Source organism: Eutrigla gurnardus (genome assembly GCF_963514095.1).
Source record: "Eutrigla gurnardus genome assembly, chromosome: 18".
NCBI classification, from domain to species: domain Eukaryota; kingdom Metazoa; phylum Chordata; class Actinopteri; order Perciformes; family Triglidae; genus Eutrigla; species Eutrigla gurnardus.
Window position 1 is genome coordinate 23117806 of NC_139929.1, and position 18386 is coordinate 23136191.

Here is an 18386-nt window from a genome sequence, read left to right on the forward strand (position 1 = left end):
GTGATATGAAATTATTAATACCGTGATATAAGATTTTGCTCATACCGCCCAACCCTACTTGTCACCGTTTATTTTTTCATGCAATCGAACACGGTGCAGCTCTGTTGTCTCAGGTTAATGCCGTGCACGATTAAATGCTTCATTAAATTGGAAGTGTTGCCCGTCTTGGCAGCTACTTTTTTATCGCAAACATTGCACTTTACGCCGTCTTCCATTTTTGTGAAATGTAGCCAGACCTTGGACCATTGTTATGACATTTTTTCACTTCGTTAAGTTTACCTCAGATGCGGTCCCGATGTGTACATTAGCTGAAGTGACGCATTTGTTTTTCCACTCTCAGCCAGTTGCTACCTTGCTACCAATCAGCGGCCATGTTAGATTTTAGAACAGATATGGTGATTGGATGAGAGACGAAGTGAGATTAACTATTAAAAAATAATAAAAATAAAAGTACCGAAAGTTGGCACCGAATGTTTTGACATCTTTCGGTGCTCGGTAGTACCGAAGTGATTCGGTCGGTGCCCAAAAAGTACCGACCTTCGATACCCAGCCCTAGTAAGCGGTCTACTATCAGTCAAAGGACCGGGGTCCCACCGAACAAACACCAGTTCATTCACGAGCTCCCATGTGATAATAATACGCCTACGGAACCTTGTGTATTGCGCGCGCATTCTCTCCCTCTCTTCGTTTGTTTCCCGCTAACACACACACGCACACACACACGCACACACATGCCACATGTGTCTCTTCCTTTGTTTAGCTTAGCTTTGTGTGTATTTAGGTAGTTAGGTGATAAGGCTTTGTTAATTGCAGTGTTACTGATTGTGATCATTATTACTGATTTTAATAAATCTTATTATATTACAACTAGCAGTCTCTTGTGTTTGTTGTGTATATGTCACTGGATAACAGCAGGTTGTGAAGGCTAGTGCTCGAATTTCACGCCTTTTTAATTGTTCGATTGTTGTCTACTTCCATGCCAATGATCACGATGATTGGCATGTGAGTATAAAACCCCTTTATATTGAGACTGAGTACAGTTTTCGGTTATCTTTTCCCTGATTCCAGGGTGGTGCCCCGTATATTTATGATTATATCATAATAATATATTAAATATAATTATTAATATCGATTATCATATTGACATTAATAATTATCTGTTGATAACCAAATCTGCTCCTGCTACATCCCCAACACTGTATACCGGGAAACAGTGGGACGCTCCTTCCAAATGGTGCCACTACGTAACGGCACATTCCTCCGCCGCGCGTACACACATTCACTGGTGGCTGTCAATCAAACAGCATGTATCCCCTACATGGGAGGAATGGAGGTTTTGGTGAGTTGCCTGCTGTTTGGGGAGGGGGCAGCCTGTTGGGGCCTCTGCTGGTAGGGGGGCCCAAGGCCATGCCTTTACCTTAATGAGAAGGCCGCGCCTGCCCTTGATCAGGCTACTACACAGTTATATATATATTAAGGGAATTAATAATTATGGTATGTCTTTAACTGCGATGTAAACAGGTCGGTGAGCCGTTAGTGACGGAGCTGATCCATCACACTCTTCATCAGTGTTGGGTATAGTTACTTTGGAAAGTAGTTAATTAGGTTACAATGTTACCATCAATTAAAAGTAATCAGTTACGTTACAGCGTTACCTGTGAAGAAAAGTAACGTGTTAGAGTACTCATGCGTTACCAAAAATTAAAAGCCATTTGCAGTGCCTCGCACATGCTGCAACTTAACTGACACACACACAGCCTCCTTTAAATGCACCGAGTAGTTGTGACAATGATGAATAACGTCAGTCATCCAAACAAATTAACTCTGCAGGATAACAATAAAGACAGTTAGCAATATGCCACATAGTGCTTTATTAATTCATATTTTTTTTGATCACACAACATATGAATCAAAATTCACACCTACCTAGCCCAGGTAGCCTATATATGTGCACCAAACAAGATTAGGTAACTCCTGAATTTTTTTAACCCGAATGCAGTTATGAAAGTGCATAAAGTGGGCTTACTTGTAAACACAATCTGAGGTAAACAGGTAGCAGATTCAGATCCATTTAGAAATTAAAGACCAGTCAACGATCTAACAGAAAAGTTAACAGCTGGATCTATGTCGAACAAAAATGATAACAGGCCGAATAAAATCGCTCACTGGCACACAGGCAAATGACAAATAGCCTAATAGCCTAACTAAAATACTATTCAAGTGTCACAGGCCTAAATTCACTTTACTTAGGCCTACTCTTCAAAGTAGTGATTAAAACGTAGCAGAAGAAGATTTTCGAAACGTCTGTCCGACAGTTGATTTCTCCTGGGAGTAAGAACGAGACTCCACGGGTGCGCTGGAGGGTGGTGGGGTATTTAAGTGCTGACACAGGTAACGTAGGTCAGCAGCAAAGCACAGATGCATCACAGCGCTGCGCCTCCGCTGACACATCCGCAGGTGGCACACTACTGTCCGACAAAAAGCAGGCTGCAGTCGGGATTTTCCTTTCCGTATCCGGAGAAATTCTTAAAATAACGGATTACTTTTTTAAAAAAATAACAAAGTCACTGATTGTTTGACGCATGAAACCAACGTGTTACGTTACACGAAAAAAGTAATTCGAGTACTTACCCACAACACTGCTCTTCATGTGTGTTCTGTAAAGGTAGGCATGTTCTTTCTGATTGCAAGACAATGCATGCTTTCACTAATACGTCACACTAAACATCTGGGCACTGTGGATGCTTCTCTTGGGAGACAGATAGAATGGAAGGTCAGTACTGGAAAGAGGTATTAAGGCCTGTAAGTTCTTAGGTGAAAGGGGGCTTCCTTTCCGGAGAGATGATGAACTTTTGCAATCCCCACACAATGGTAATTACCTGGGAATTCTAGAGTTGATCGCACAGTTTGATCCATTTTTAAATGAATATTTAGAAAAGTGTGATCAGAAGGCCCATGGTAAGACCCATTCACAGTCACTCGGTCAAGTCTGGCTGACTGTGGGATGAAGATGGTCAGCGATTTGGGACTAGATATCTTCAATTGCCGTGGCCAGGCATGTGACAATGCATCAGATATGTCAAGGAAATATAACAGGTTGCAAGCTCATCTGAAGAAAAAAGACTCACTTATTCATTAAATTCCATGCACGGCACATTCTTTGAATTTGGTTGGTGTCAACTGTGTCGAAAATAGTTGTCGGGAAGCAAGTCATTTTTTTTTTTTTACTTTTTATTTATAGATCATTTTCATCTTTTTGTACACAAAGGTAAAACAAAAGACAAATACAAAAACATTGAACAATTGCCCATATCCAAAGTCCGCGGGTGATCAGTAAATCCAAAAGACTAAGTATCAAACCCAGTACGTGCATACCGTCTCACTCATTGGCCAGATAGGCTTGCCATTTCTGCCATCGTCTTTCACCTGGCTCTTTTTGGAGTCTGACTGAGTAAGTCATTTGCTCTAGTACATGTAGTTGTTTTACAATATTAACAACAGAATCTGTAGTGGGGGCATTTTTCTGGAGCCAACATTTTGTGATGGCTTTTTTACTTGCAGCCAGCAAGACCCTAAGTAGGTACATATCAGCTTTACTCAACCCATCTGGCATATTCCCATGATAGAGAGTTGTGAGTGACACATTCATATTATAACATAGAACCTTTGAAATTATTTTTGCCACTTCCCTCCAGAAAAACTGGATGGAGGGGCAAGACCAAAAAATATGGGCATGATCAGCAAAGACCTCGCCACATTCTCTCCAGCAGGCCCGTTGTGTTCCAGTCTGTTTGGACTTCTGCTTGGGAGTTATAAAAAAACAAATTAAGCTTTTCCAACAGAAGTCTCTCCAAGTCCAGGAGTTGGTGGAGGATGACTGTGTTTCCCAAGCGTTCAGCCACATGTCCTCTGTTATCGCAATGCTCAACTCTTTTTCCCATCGTTGTTCTGTAGAGTCCTTCTTCAATGAGGTGATGCTGTGGTATAACTTGCTTATGAGTCCTTTAATGTTCCCAGAGTTGTATGCATCCATAAATATATGAATAATCGCTGGTGGCTCTGCTGGATTACAACCTTTCAGCTTTTTATGAAAATAATCACAGAACTGTAAATACCAGTAAAAGTCTTGCCCACCTAGTTCATATGTTTGACATAAATCGTTAAAGCTGTTAACCTCCCATTTTTTAACAATTGTGCATACAGCAGTAACACCATAATAGGTCCATTATTTATATCTATGATCTAGTAATGCTGGTGTGAATTAGGGGTCATACGCTGGCCATCTAAGTAGTTTTATCTGTTTTTGGAGTTCACATTTTTTAACCACCTCCCCCCATACCTTCAATGAGCAGTTCACCCATTGGCTCTCCGTATGTAATATACAGTATTTTCCTCTATTCCCACACAACCAAGCAGTGATTGTATTGGTGCATCTGTTAATGATAACTCCATGGTTTTCCATTTAGCTACATAAGAAGAATTACACCAATATACCAAAGGTCTCATCTGGGCTGCTTAATAGTAGTCTCTTTAAGATGGGAGGGCCTTGCCGCCTGTCACGGTGCGGACTCGGAAAAAGCAGGTGAGGACCCAAATGCAGTAAAAAAAGGATTTATTTTAATATAAACTAAATACAAAACTAAAACTAAAACAAAGTATCAACTAAGGAAGACCACAAGGGCCAAAACGACAGTCAAAGAAACACTCACGATATTAAACAAGACACGAAGGGACTCGAAAAGGAGGCAGGACACAGGAACACTAGTGATGTGACTTCCGAAACGGGCGTCGGCGCTTCTCTGAAGTCCCGAAACGTTGTGCCGAAAAGCGGTTCTGAAACGCCCATGTCACGTGACTGTGGTTCAGTGATTGAAGGAACGCTTCTGTTTCGAAACGGCTATTCCAAGACGGGCAGATCATTTGAAATACTGGCAAGAGCGACGTGCTGTCTTCCCTAATTTGTACCAACTGACTAAGAAATGTTTAAGTGTCCCTGCAACAAGTGTACCCTGTGAAAGGATTGTTTCAAAAGCAGGGGAAGTGTGATCCAAAAAAAGAAACAGACTCAGCTCAAAAAGAGCTGAACAAATATTATTTCTGAATAAAAATATTTGATTATTGTATTGCATATAACAATGTGTCATTTGTTTATTTTTAATAATGTTTCTTTAATTCAACCTGTATTCTACTTAAATTAAGGAAACCTAAGACCGGCTCATTTCATAGTGGCACATAATTAGGAGTTTTCTTTGGCCAGACATGTAGTTCACAGAAGTGGCCACTAGATGCCACTGTAGAGTCAGGTTTCATATTCGTTTCAAGGCTTCAACACATACTGAAACATCGCTTCGAACTGTTTCGAAGCTTCCCTTTGCCCATCACTAAGGAACACAAATAATAATCCAAATAACCGGGGTGGTGCAGCATGCAGGGAGTGACAATACAACAATGAACCAACAAGAGACAGGGGAAACACACAGACTATATACACAGGGAGGCAGGAAGCTGACGAGGAACAGGTGAAACACATTAGGGCAGGCAGGGTTATCAACACGAGAGGGTGGGGGAGTCAAGACAGCGGAAACAACAAGGGCCAGGAAGTACAAGACAGGAAATTACACCAAGGACAAAATTACAAAATAAAACAGGAAATCAAAACCAAGAAAACACAGATCATAACAAAAACACAGATCATGACACCGCCCCTCTCCTCAGGAAGCTGAGGGGTGGAAAATTTAACCCTTGGTCTCTGTATATTCCAGATGAATCGTGCAATATGTTTATTCCACTCTCTAAATTGTTTCAGAGGGATTTCCACTGACAATGATAAAAAGAGATATAATAACCTAGGGTGGATATACATTTTTATTGATCTAATTTTGCTACCAAAGTCAAGAGGCAACAGGCTCCACCCATGAAGGTCGTCATATTTTTTTTTGTTAAAACACTTATAGTTAATATTGAATAATTGTGAAATGTCTAGGCAAACTTACTCCCAGATATTTAATGAAGGGTGCGTTCCAATTAAAACTACACATTGCGGTGAGTTCTACTGTAGGTGTGTGTCACGGCCCCAGTGGGGTTTCTATGTTGATACTCCCTCATGGGGGTGCAGAGTTCCACCAGGACACTAGGTGTCCCTCTCTTCCAGGCAGAGTTGGAGAGGAAGCAGAGCTGGCCGCTGGTTGGCTCACACCAAGGGCCCGGTGTAGCCTACCTGCTTAAATCCGCAGAGCTGCCATTGTTTACGTTCTCTTTCCACCCTAATGATGGCTAGCTGTTCGGTGCCTGCTTAATCGCAGGCCAGATGCCGGCTTTGTTCAGTAGATCCACAAACGTTTTGCATTTATATTATTTTGTTAAAAAATGATTCATTGTTATTTCGTAAACCCTTGTGTACTCTCCGATTATTGTCCAGTAGTGAGCCATACTGTGACAGTGTGTAATTAAATGTCATAACCTGTGTTTTATGTATATGTTACAACCCACTAGTACGAAAGAGTCTAGGGACAGAAGGGAAGCAACAAAGCACGTGTACGGTTGGCTAGTCAGCCATTTATTTAAACACAACAAGAACAAAAGAACAGCAACTGGGCTACAGTCCGCCACAAACACAAGGTGAGCAGTAAGCTCCAAGCAGACAGAACAAAAGCAGGTGTCAGGCCTGCACGGGGTTTTAGACTAGTTAGTGGCCCTCCAAAATAAAAGTACAAAACAAAACAAAACCACTCTTCAACTAGTCTAAATCCCCCCTCCCTTTCTTTACCTATTCTTACCTGGTTTTCAAAAAAGAATAAATAAATACCTGACTTAACTCACCTACTCTGTATCACCTGCATGAACGAATTTCAAACAAAAGTGCACAGATTTTACAAAGACAATTTATGTCACAATGGTTCGAACAAGTTTGCTTGTCTGATCAAGTTAAATCACAGATCACGCCCCACCAACACAAGAGCAGCTCTTTTATGGACCAGCAGCAATGAGGCTCCACCAAACTCCACTGACGAGCCGATTGTCCACACCTGCAGCAGGAGGAGACGGAGGCGGGGCGCAGAGGGAGTTCCCAGACACCTTCCATGACATCACGGGGATCCCTCTCATCAGGAGACAAGCAGCACAGAAGAAAAAACACACGCTATGCCCCACAACAAACTCAGAACGCCGACAGCCGTAACAGTATATTTAGGACACATCCTGAATATTCCCCATATGTTTCCAGCATTTTCATTAATAGCGGCAGGCCTGAATAAGGATTTTTTATTGTGACCAATACATCGTCCGCGTACATGCTTATTATATATTCCACTCCTCCCAGGAAATACCTTCTTAGGCTACGTTCACACCGCAGGTCTTAATGCACAATTCCGATTTATGGCTCAAATCCGATTTTTTGTTTGGCTGTTCACATTACCTCTTTAAATGCGGCCTGTCTACGGATTGCTGTGTGAACAGCTCACGCTCCTGAAGTGACCCGCATGCGCAGTTGATCATTGATGACATCACGCCACAGCGGTGTTTACGGAAGCGAACATGGCAACGGCAACCGGTAATGTGGGACTGTATGGCTTCATGCTAAAAACAGTGTGTGGCGGCAGCCGGCAAATTTGTGAGCGGGTGATTGCACGAAGGAGGAAGAGGAGAAAGAAAATTCACATTTTAATGATGGCTCTATGCGGAGCAATAGCGGCAACATCCGTTACAAAACAGTGCAGCGCGGGTCAGAATGACGTCAAAGTCGCATTAAATGCGACCTGGCTGTTCAGACTGCGGTCGCATTCAAAAAAATCCGATACGTATCCGATTCAGTACCACATTTAAATGTGGCCTGAATCTGATTAGAAAATGTCAGATTCAATGCGACTTGTCACATTGTCAAAAGCAAATCAGATATGGGTCACATATGAGCGAAAAAATCAGATTCAGGTCACTTGTAACTGCGGTGTGAACGTAGCCTAATTCTGTCTCCTTGTGTATTGCTTGGGCTAAAGGTTCGATAAATAAATTAAATAGGTTGGGGCTGAGGGGGCAGCCCTGCCTGCAACCACGTTGTAAAGTTATAGAATCAGACAGACTGCCATTAACTTTAAAGTGATGGTTCGGAGTAAAAAGCACCCTAGGTAATTTCCACCATGACATCCAGCCAAATACCCCCTCAGAAGCATTTTTAGCGATGGTCAACATTGGTCAAGATAGGGCTATCAGCCAAATGGCTTAGTACTGGCGCGATGGTACACCTTGTGTATCTTGTAAATTACCCCGCTAATAATGCATGGAATGTTACCAAACTTCTGCAGTAGTACACATAGGGTCTGTACTCACAAAACGTAAAGTGTTGTATTATCAGGTCAACACTTGTCAACACTTGTTTACCTGATAATACAAGCATTTATAAAAATGTGTTGACCTGATAATACAAGCATTTATAAAAAATTCAGCGAAACTTTTTCATACTCGCGTGAAACTTGCGTGACGGCATCGGCTGGGTAAACACAGAAGTGGCGTCTACGCAGGCAAGTGTTCTTTTAAATAAACTCCTGGTGTACTTACAAACTTTCAAATGCCTCGTTTTGCGAGTACTATGTGTACTACTGCAGAAGTTTGGTAACATTCCATGCATTATTAGTGGGCTGATAGCCCTATCTTGACCAATGTTGACCATTGCTAAAAATGCTTCTGAGGGGGTATTTTGCAAGATGTCATGGTGGAAATTACCTAGAGTGCATTTTACTCCGAACCATCACTTTAATTCTCGCAGTGGGGGAGGTGTAAAGTGCCTGGATACAGTGTATAAAGTCTATACTAAAGTTAAATATTTTCATAACTAAATACAGAAATTCCCATCCGACTGAGTCAAAGGCTTTTTCAGCGTCTAAACTGAGAATAATGGCACTAATTTGGACTTTGTTAATCTGTTCGATGGTATGCAAGGCTCTTCTTATGTTGTCCTGTGTCTGTCTATTCTTTATGAATCCTGTTTTTGGTCCTCGTCTATTAGCAAGGGCATAACAAGTTCCATTCTTTTCACAAGAATGGTGGCATGAAATGTATAGTCTGAATTTAAAACACTAATAGGTCTGTACCCTTTACAGTCCGTTATATCGTTACCTTCTTTCGGGACCACAGATATGAAGGCCTCTTTCCAGGATGGGGGGGGAGCCTCCTTTTAGAATATAATTAAAGCTGGACTCCAAATAAGGGAGCAGATGATCTTTCATTGACTTATACCATTCTGGAGGAAAGCCATCTGTGCCAGGTGACTTGTTAGTGTTCAAAATTGGATAGCTTTACTCATGTCCTCCTTTGTTATTGGTGAGGTGAGTCTATCATTAGCTTCTTTACCTAGTGTGGGAAGGTCTAAGGGGGGTCTAATTCAGCAGCTGAGTGGTTATTAACCTGTTCTGATTGGGAGTATAAAGATTTATAATATCTTTCAAATGCTTTTTGTATGCCGTCCAAATTGTTAGTAATTTTATTTGTAGTAGGATCTCTAATCTTGTGGATAGTGTTTTCCGCCTGTTGTTTTTTGAGCCTCCAAGCCAACAATTTTGCAGCCTGAGGGTCAGCCTCGTAATATCTTTGTTTCATGAATCTTATATTTTTCTCCACCTCCTCACCTAATATTTGATCTACACTCAACAAAAATATAAACGCAACACTTTTGTTTTTGCTCCCATTTTTCATTCCAGATACACAATATTACCATTTCTCTCAAACATTGTTCACAAATCAGTCTAAATGTGTGATAGTGAGCACTTCTGCTTTGCTGAGATAATCCATCCCACCTCACAGGTGTGCCACATCAAGATGCTGATCTGACATCATGATTAGTGCACAGGTGTACCTTAGACTGTCCACAATAAAAGGCCACCCTGAAATGTGCATTTTTTTGCTTTATTGGGGGTCTGGGGACTCAGAACCAGTCAGTATCTGGTGTGACCACCATTTGCCTCATGCAGTGCAACACATCTTCTTCGCATAGAGTTTATCAGATTGTCAATTGTGGCCTGTGGAATGTTGGTCCACTCCTCTTCAATGCTGTGCGAAGTTGCTGGATATTAGTGGGAACTGGTACACGCTGTCGTATACGCCGGTCAAGCACATCCCAAACATGCTCAATGGGTGACATGTCCGGTGAGTATGCTGGCCATGCAAGAACTGGGACATTTTCAGCTTCCAAGAATTGTGTACAGATCCTTGCAACATGGGGCCGTGCATTATCTTGCTGAAACATGAGGATGTATGGCACAACAATGGGCCTCAGGATCTCATCACGGTATCTCTGTGCATTCAAAATGCCATCAATAAAATGCACCTGTGTTCTTCGTCCATAACAGATGCCTGCCCATACCATAACCCTACCACCACCATGGGCCACTCGATCCACAACATTGACATCAGCAAAGCGCTCACCCACACGACGCCACACACGCTGTCTGCCATCTGCCCTGAACAATGTAAACCGAGATTCATCCGTGAAGAGAACACCTCTCCAACGTGCCAGACGCCATCGAATGTGAGCATTTGCCCACTCAAGTCTGTTACGGCGACGAGCTGGAGTCAGGTCAAGACCCCGATGAGGATGACGAGCATGCAGTTGAGCTTCCCTGAGACGGTTTCTGACAGTTTGTGCAGAAATTGTTTGGTTATGCAAACCAATTGTTTCAGCAGCTGTCTGAGTGGCTGGTCTCAGACGATCTTGGAGGTGAACCTGCTGGATGTGGAGGTCCTGGGCTGGTGTGGTTACACGTGGTCTGCGGTTGTGAGGCCGGTTGGATGTACTGCCATATTCTCTGAAACGCCTTTGGAGATGGCTTATGGTGGAGAAATGAACATTCAATGCACGAGCAACAGATCTGGTTGACATTCCTGCTGTCAGCATGCCAATTGCACGCTCCCTCAATGCTTGTGGCATCTGTGGCATTTTGCTGTGAGACAAAACTGCACATTTCAGAGTGGCCTTTTATTGTGGGCAGTATAAGGTACACCTGTGCACTAATCATGATGTCAGATCAGCATCTTGATGTGGCACACCTGTGAGGTGGGATGGATTATCTCAGCAAAAGCAGAAGTGCTCACTATCACACATTTAGACAGATTTGTGAACAATGTTTGAGAGAAATGGTAATATTGTGTATCTGGAATGAATTTTAGATCTTTAAGTCCATCTCATGAAAAATGGGAGCAAAAACAAAAGTGTTGCGTTTATATTTTTGTTGAGTGTATTTCCTGTTTAGTATGTCTAATTTGTTGTATAATCAAAGGTTCTTTATTTGTTATGTGTATTTGTTCCAGACCCCTCAGTTTTTCCTGTAGACCAATTCATTTTTGGGATTTCATCTTTTTAAAGGCAGCTGTCCTGGCTATAATCTCCCCCCTGAGAACAGCTTTAGCTGCATCCCATAATATACTGGGGTTTACTTCTTCATTATTATTGTCCTGCATGTATAATGCTAAGTCCTTCTCCATTGAATTTCTAAAGGTATGGTCATTTAGCAAAACAGTATTAAGTCGCCACAAAGTTTTTCGCTGTCTACCATCTAAATGTAAAGTTAGAAAAATCCCTGAGTGGTCTGAAAGATCCCTCTGCCCTATTCTGCAATATTTCAGCCTATGTAAATCTTTGTTATACATGAAAAAATAGTCAATCCTTGAGTGGGCTGTGTGCCTTGCAGAATAAAAGGTATATCCTGGAGTTGATCCATTCAGAGCCCGCCATACATCAGTAAGTCCCAAGTCTTTAAGTACTTTGTTTATGCAGTTTTCAATCAAATTCCTTCTTCTTGTTCTATTGGTTGTATCTAGAGGGGTTCAGGAGAATATAAAAATCTCCTGCACAAATAAGAGTCCCATATGTTTGTGATGTAATTAATTCAAATATCCTTCTGAAAAAGGTTATATTGCTCCCAGGGAGAGCATATACATAGACATAGACATAGACATAGACATAGACATAGAATAATGTTACTTCTTTCTGGTCTAATTTTCCTTTTCCCAAAACAAATCTACCTTCTTTATCATTAATTTGAGATATCAATTCGAATTTGACAGCATTTGAAATAAAAAAGGTGTTTCTAAACCCCATCTTTTTTAAGTTTTTCATGTTCAGCACCGGAAAGGTGCGTCTCCTGCCAAAATGCAACATTTATTTTCTCCCTTTTTATTTTAGCTATCATTTTGCTTATTTTGACTGGGTTATTCAGCCCATTTACATTCAGAGACAGTATATTATAGTGTTGATAATGCGTCAGTCTTACATTTGAAACATTCTTGTATCACCCCGGACCAATGGTAATAAACAGTGCAGTATAGAACAGATGAACATCGGGAAATTTGTAGAACAGTGAACTGTATTTCCATCAGAAAAGCTGTCATGTCGCTTTAGACAGTGAGGGGGCTGGCCACAAGGTCGGGCCCTCAGTAGTGGGGGGAAAAAAGAGTTTGGTAGCTCTGTCTTTTGCCCGTGGGCATCAGCCTATATTTTAACTAAACATCATTATAATAAGATAATGGGCAAAATTATGATTAAATGTCTCACTAATCACTTGCTGTGGCTCCTGGTTCCGTTCTGCGGTACTCCTTCAGCTTCTCCCGAATCTGCTCCTAGAACCGGTGCTTTCCTCCGCCGGGTCGGGTCTCCGTTGTCTCCCAGGGTAGAAGCCGAGCCAGCGTCTCCTCCGAGATGTCTTTGCTCTTGGTCCTGCCGGGGATCTCGCCCACCGTATATCCTCTCCTCCGCAGGCAGGGTTTTTCCTGGCTCAAATTGAGGCAGAGGTGGTACCATCCTGACCATAGATCCAGTCGGCAACCTGGGAACGCCCCCGGGAACGCCCAATTCACGTGATACCCGAGGGGGAAAACAGCAAGAAAGCACACGATTTTGCCATTCACTCCTGCTTGTGTGATGCAGATGTATTCTGTGCATTCAACTGACTCACTTTTTTACAGGCAACATTTTTTAGTTAAGAGTTCTAATAAGAATGACAATTGTAATTTTAAAGCATTCTTTTATTAAAACAATAAACATAGAAAAATAAGGTGCCAACTTTAAATTGAAAGTACATAAGTGGGGATTTATCCACAGATCTCGCAACCAGACAGAGAACATTTCAGCCTCCTGTTTTTCATTTGATAAAACCTCCTCATGCACTCCTTGTAGTCCAAGGCCTCCTGGTCTGGTCCATCGATGGCCACCTTGCAACAGACATCCAAGTGCCTCTCTTTCAATCTGTTGCGCAGAGGTGTCTTCACCTTAAACAAAATAATTCATGCATTAAGTATTTTTGTATTTATTCTGATACAGACATGAAGAGTGTGTTTTCAATCATATATTACAATTTTGAGTGCAGAGAAGAGCCTCTCCACATCCGCAGTCTGGACAGGGGCTGTGAGGACGATAGCAGCTGCAAGGCTTAGGGTGGGATACAGCTCAGTAGATTCTGCAGATACAAGCCACAGAAGCACCTCCTCCAGGGATTTGGTCTGAATAAAAGCAGAGTGAAACAAAGATTAAATTATTCAGTAAAACCAGACTGTTGTGGTGGTGATACAGTTAATGTAAATTAATATATAGTACCTTCAGATCAGGACTCCCCACTCTCGGTCTGTAGGAGCTCCACTCAAACAACAGGTCAGACTCCCTTAGTCTTGGAAACTGCTCAGCCAGTGTCCTCATCTCAGCATCCCCATACTCTGTACTAGAGTTTGCCAAAATTTGTCTGGGAGAGAACACACTGAAGACAGACAAACTGCCGGTGTTTGAGAATCTGTTTTCGATGTTCTCAGTCAGTGCAGTCAGAAATGGCTCCATCACCTGTAGAAGATTAAAAAAAAAAAAAAAAAAAAAGGTAAAAACAGTCCTTCTGTCCACATTACTCAAATACATTCCTAATACATACAGTGTTCTTGAAGCTCTCCCACACATCATCTTGGAAATATGCAGGGACCTCTTCCTGCAGAGGCTTCAGACCAGCATCAGACTGGAGCCATGCCTGCCAGCAGTCTTTGACCTTGTTGCTCTCTTTCAGCTGTGCCAGTGATGATTTCAGCACTGTGACCTGAGATAAAACACAACAGCTCAGCTAGTAACAGCATTTCAATTAACAGGAAACCCAAGGACTATGGTATTGATCTCGTACCTCCTGCTCCACCTGAGAAAAAAAAAGGTTTCTCTTTTGAAAAACCAAAAACTGCCGGTGGATCTTATGATGCACAAGTTGCATTAGGCACAGGGCAGGGGGGAAGAACTTGTCCTTTACAAAGGAATACAGTCCTTTTGCGGTTGGCTCATTCCGGGCTTGGAGTGAGAGGTCCGCGATGAGAGCAGGTAGAATTCGGCGCATCACATCTGTTGCTTCCTTATTAGATTCCCATCTGGTAGTGTTTCCTCCCTCCAAAAAAAAAAATTAGTAAATGACAAAAAAAGCAAAAATGGATCTGAATAATCTAGCACTGAGTATTGCTAACCTGCAGTTTGATTTGGGGGAGTTCAAAAAGCCTCTCCATGTCCTTGAGACTGCTGGTCCTATTACTGGAAGCCTGGTAGAACCAGAAGATAGTTCCAACAGTCCTGGCATATTTGGTGAGATATTGAACTGCCCTCTGCCCCTTAATGCAGTCTGACACTGCCAGATTGAGTCGATGTGCCACACAGTGTACGGTTATCAGGCCAGGGAATAAGTCTTGGAGTCTCTTCCCAACTCCAGTTTTTCTCCCTAAAATAATAAAAAACTCAATCTTATTAAATCTTATTAAATGTTAACGAAAAGGTAAATGCAAAAAAAAAAGAAAACTCACCTATCATGACTGCAGCTCCGTCACTTGCAAAGGAGGCTAGCTTGTTGGTTGGCAGCATTTTGTCATCTCTGATGACTCGCAGGATGGTGTCATACAGAGTTGCAGCATCCCCAGCAGACACTGCACCCAAATGCAGCACCCTGGTTTGGACTACAGTGCTTCCCACATGGTTGGGTCCTAAAAAAAAAGCTAAACATAAAAAAAAATATATATATATATCTCTAGTTGAAGTAATTTTTAATACACAATTTTATTTAATTGTACAAAGTAATGTTACCTCACAACTAGACCCAGTTGCTTTGTGACAGAGATGTCAGTGGTCTCGTCAACCATTAATCCCCACACTGGGGATTTTGACAACTCTGCCACCAACTGGTCGTCCAAAATCTGGCCAATGACCTCCACCATCTCATCAATTATATGGCTGCTGGTGTATTTGGTATTGGCACTGACCTGGGGGGAAAACAAATAGTAATTAGGTTGGCCTACTTCATTTTAAAACAATTATGTGAAAAACATTCAATATACAATTATGTAATTAAATAACTTAAGAATTTACATTCAAACCATTGAAATAAGCACAGCCCAAGCGCTTGCATAAGAGAATGATGGGCTCATAGCTTGTGTGGTGGGGCCACTTTTGCTTGAGACACTCATAAATGATTTTGAAGCAGCCTTCAAGTGCTCTGTGGTCCATGTCCACCTGTGCTGCAATAGCACGCTGCAGTGTCCTCCCTAAAAAACACAACCAATTATTTCTTTAAAAAACTATATTATTTTAGTTTTTTGTAACTTTCATAGTTAAGTGTTTTTAGGTACTACCTTCTTTCATACACTTCTCCTTCTCTTCTGCTGCTTTATGATTAGCTGCCACCTCGTGTCTTTTTAATGTGTCCAGCCTGTAGTTGGTAGATGGCTGTCTCACAAGGGCGGCAGCAATTGCCTGCTGCGTTGGGGTACAGTGCTTTTGGCATAAATAACAATACATGCCTTCCTCAGTATGCCTGAGCCAGGTAAATTGATTAAGCCACTGCTTGTCAAACCCACTGGCTCTGTGTTTTTGAGAAGATCTGGAAAGATGAATAAAAAATTATGTTTAAATCACGTACACGTTGGCTTTGCGTTGTTATGCTCCTAATGACTTGGAAACGGACCAACGTACCCTTGCCTCGCCGACTCGTCCTGTCGTGCATTCTGACCCTCGCTATCGCCAGTCCCTGTCTGTGAACTACTTTCAGATATTTCCACATATTGTCACCACCATGAATTATTACCTTTTAACTGACTGTTACGTTCATTTGTCTGCACTGTTTCACCTGTACTCCTGACTCTCCTCCTCGCAAGGTCGCTTTTTAAAGAAAAAGCTGATTTTCCCTGCCATCTGCAACGCTAAAAACCAGTAACGTAACTCAGGAAACTTTTTTTTAAATAAACATGACATGCTTGGATGAAAAAAGCAATATTTACCTGTTTGAACGAAGCCCCCGGGAAGTGCGCCGTGAAAAAACTGCTTCTTTTTTGGTAGTTGTTTCAGGCCTTCCGCTGCACTGCTGTTGATACAGCGCCCCCATAGTGGCGCAATGCAGCAACTGCAGTTAAAATGACATCCATAGCTGGGGGCAGAGCGATATGGAGGCACAAAATTAAGAAAAAAGCTGGGGGCGGCACGAAATTAGCTGGAGGCGGCCGCCTCGCAATTTTGAACGCAGGAAAAACCCTGGCAGGTCTTCTGCTGCTTGTGCAGCGCTGTTGTACGTTACAGGGCCCGTTTAGAAGAAAGCACGCAATCTTGTTAGTTGGGTCTGGAAGCGTATGCCGTTATCCCATAGTATTTTCTTGATGGGTATATATTCCTTCCTTTTGTTCTGCACCTCCGTTGCATAATCATGATCAAAATACACCCGTTTGTTTTGGACACGGAGCACTTTTTTCCAGGCAGCGTGAAGGATCATTTTTTTAACAGAGAACTGGAGGAATCGAACCACCATAGAGCGTGGCAGGGCAGGGCAGGGTGGTGCGCGCTCAACCCCCAGTCCACGGCCGGGTTCGTTCCCCAGCTCTGCCTTGATGAAGTTTTCAATAAAAGTCACTGCTGAAGTGCCCTCTGCGCCCTCGGGGATGACATAAATCCTGATATTATTGCGCCTAGAGTGCCCCTCCAGGTCGGTCACTTTTTCCTGTAGCGCCCGCTGTTTAGTGAGCAGCTGGGTGAGAGTATCTTTGACTCTGATGCCCCATCTATCCATGAAGAGTATGTTTTCCTCCATCTGGCCAACGCATTTCACTGCCCCTTCAATTTGGCCTGTCATATCTTGTATTTTCCGGTTTACTTCTGATACAAATTCGTCCATTTGTTTTTTAATATCTTCCCTGAAGCATGCGCGGAAGTCTGAGAGGTCTTTTTTCAGTTGATGTCCGGAGCTCGGTTTTTGACATACTATAACAATTCAACTATATATATTTAGTTGAGCCGTTAATATGCAAAAAGATTCTTTTGGGATGAAAGCGATACTGTCAGACAGGTGGTACCCTCTACAATGTAAATAAACAAATAAAATAACGTCCAATGCCTGAAGAAATAATATTCGTTCGTCCCTAATAGCCGAAGCCTGCCTCCCTAATAACGGAACTCAGGAGACCCTGAACAATAACGACACGTCGCCACATCCCGTCCATTACGCGCGCTCGGCGCCTGTATTACACACTCCCCCAAAACAAGGTATGGCATACATATAATCCAAAATTCCCCAGCACTCGTGCAGTCCAGAAATAAACTGAGTCCACGTTGGCGCAACCAAACCTGGCGCAACAGAGTCCCGATCCCGGAGCTCTCAGGGGACCGCTGCCTCGGAATAATCCACTGTCCAGGAAAAAAAAAATATATATAATCCACAAAATGTTTGGAGCCCACGTGTAGTCCGGGAATCCCAGCGTGATGCGCCCGCTTCTTGGTGGCGCACCGAAACAGGAATACCAGAATTAAATGAAAGAAAATAAAGTTCATGTCCTCACTCCCCAGACGCGATTTCGGCCGTTTACGCTAATCGTAGGAATGTTTTTATTTATTTATCAGTAGCTGCAGACAATGCTGGCGCCACGCTCACACACTCCCGCTACTCCCCAGATTCCGTTTTTTTGGTCCCCTTTGCTCCGGTGCACCCCTCCATAATAAAAGGTTTTTGGTGCGCCTTCATCGACGCACGGGAAGACAGGACCCTAACTTAAAATAACCACCATCACACCACCTTTTCACAGAGGAAACTTAACACACATGACAGGAAATATTTACATGCCCTTCTACACACAATCCACGTATGCATTGCATTTACGTTTCCCCACTTTCATGCCTATTTCCCGCTATGCTTTCTTTAATGTGCCGTGTCACAGTCCCCCCCCCCCCAGCTGGAGGCACAGGAGGCTGAACCCCGAAGTAGGGCTTTAGGTTCACCACATTAACTGTGTCAATTTTCTTATTGCGGTCATTCCCCTGCACTTGGTAATTGATGGGGCCCAATTTCTTCATCACTGTAGCTGGTCCCGACCACTTGGGCGCAAGCTTGGAAGAAAAATGTTCGGTTGCTTTGGAGAGC

At 42.6% G+C, this 18386-nt stretch overlaps 1 protein-coding gene and 1 long non-coding RNA gene across 2 annotated transcripts; both read right to left on the minus strand.

Moving 5' to 3' along the window:
• Positions 1–13074: 13074 nt before the first annotated feature.
• Positions 13075–14973, minus strand: LOC311028845 (zinc finger protein 862-like; the record flags this gene model as incomplete). The annotated part of the gene is made up of 7 exons (XM_084033642.1): positions 14797–14973; positions 14467–14714; positions 14139–14390; positions 13899–14057; positions 13577–13813; positions 13336–13482; positions 13075–13251 (listed from the first exon to the last, which is right to left on the minus strand). The coding sequence occupies exons 1-7, from the start codon at positions 14852–14854 to the stop codon at positions 13075–13077; spliced, it is 1278 nt and encodes a 425-aa protein (XP_083889768.1). The 5' UTR covers positions 14855–14973.
• Positions 14974–15079: 106 nt separating this feature from the next.
• LOC311028791 lies at positions 15080–16053 on the minus strand. Its single transcript, XR_014598795.1, has 3 exons — positions 15959–16053; positions 15356–15866; positions 15080–15249 (listed from the first exon to the last, which is right to left on the minus strand). It is a non-coding gene; the product is annotated as an uncharacterized lncRNA (long non-coding RNA).
• Positions 16054–18386: the final 2333 nt, after the last annotated feature.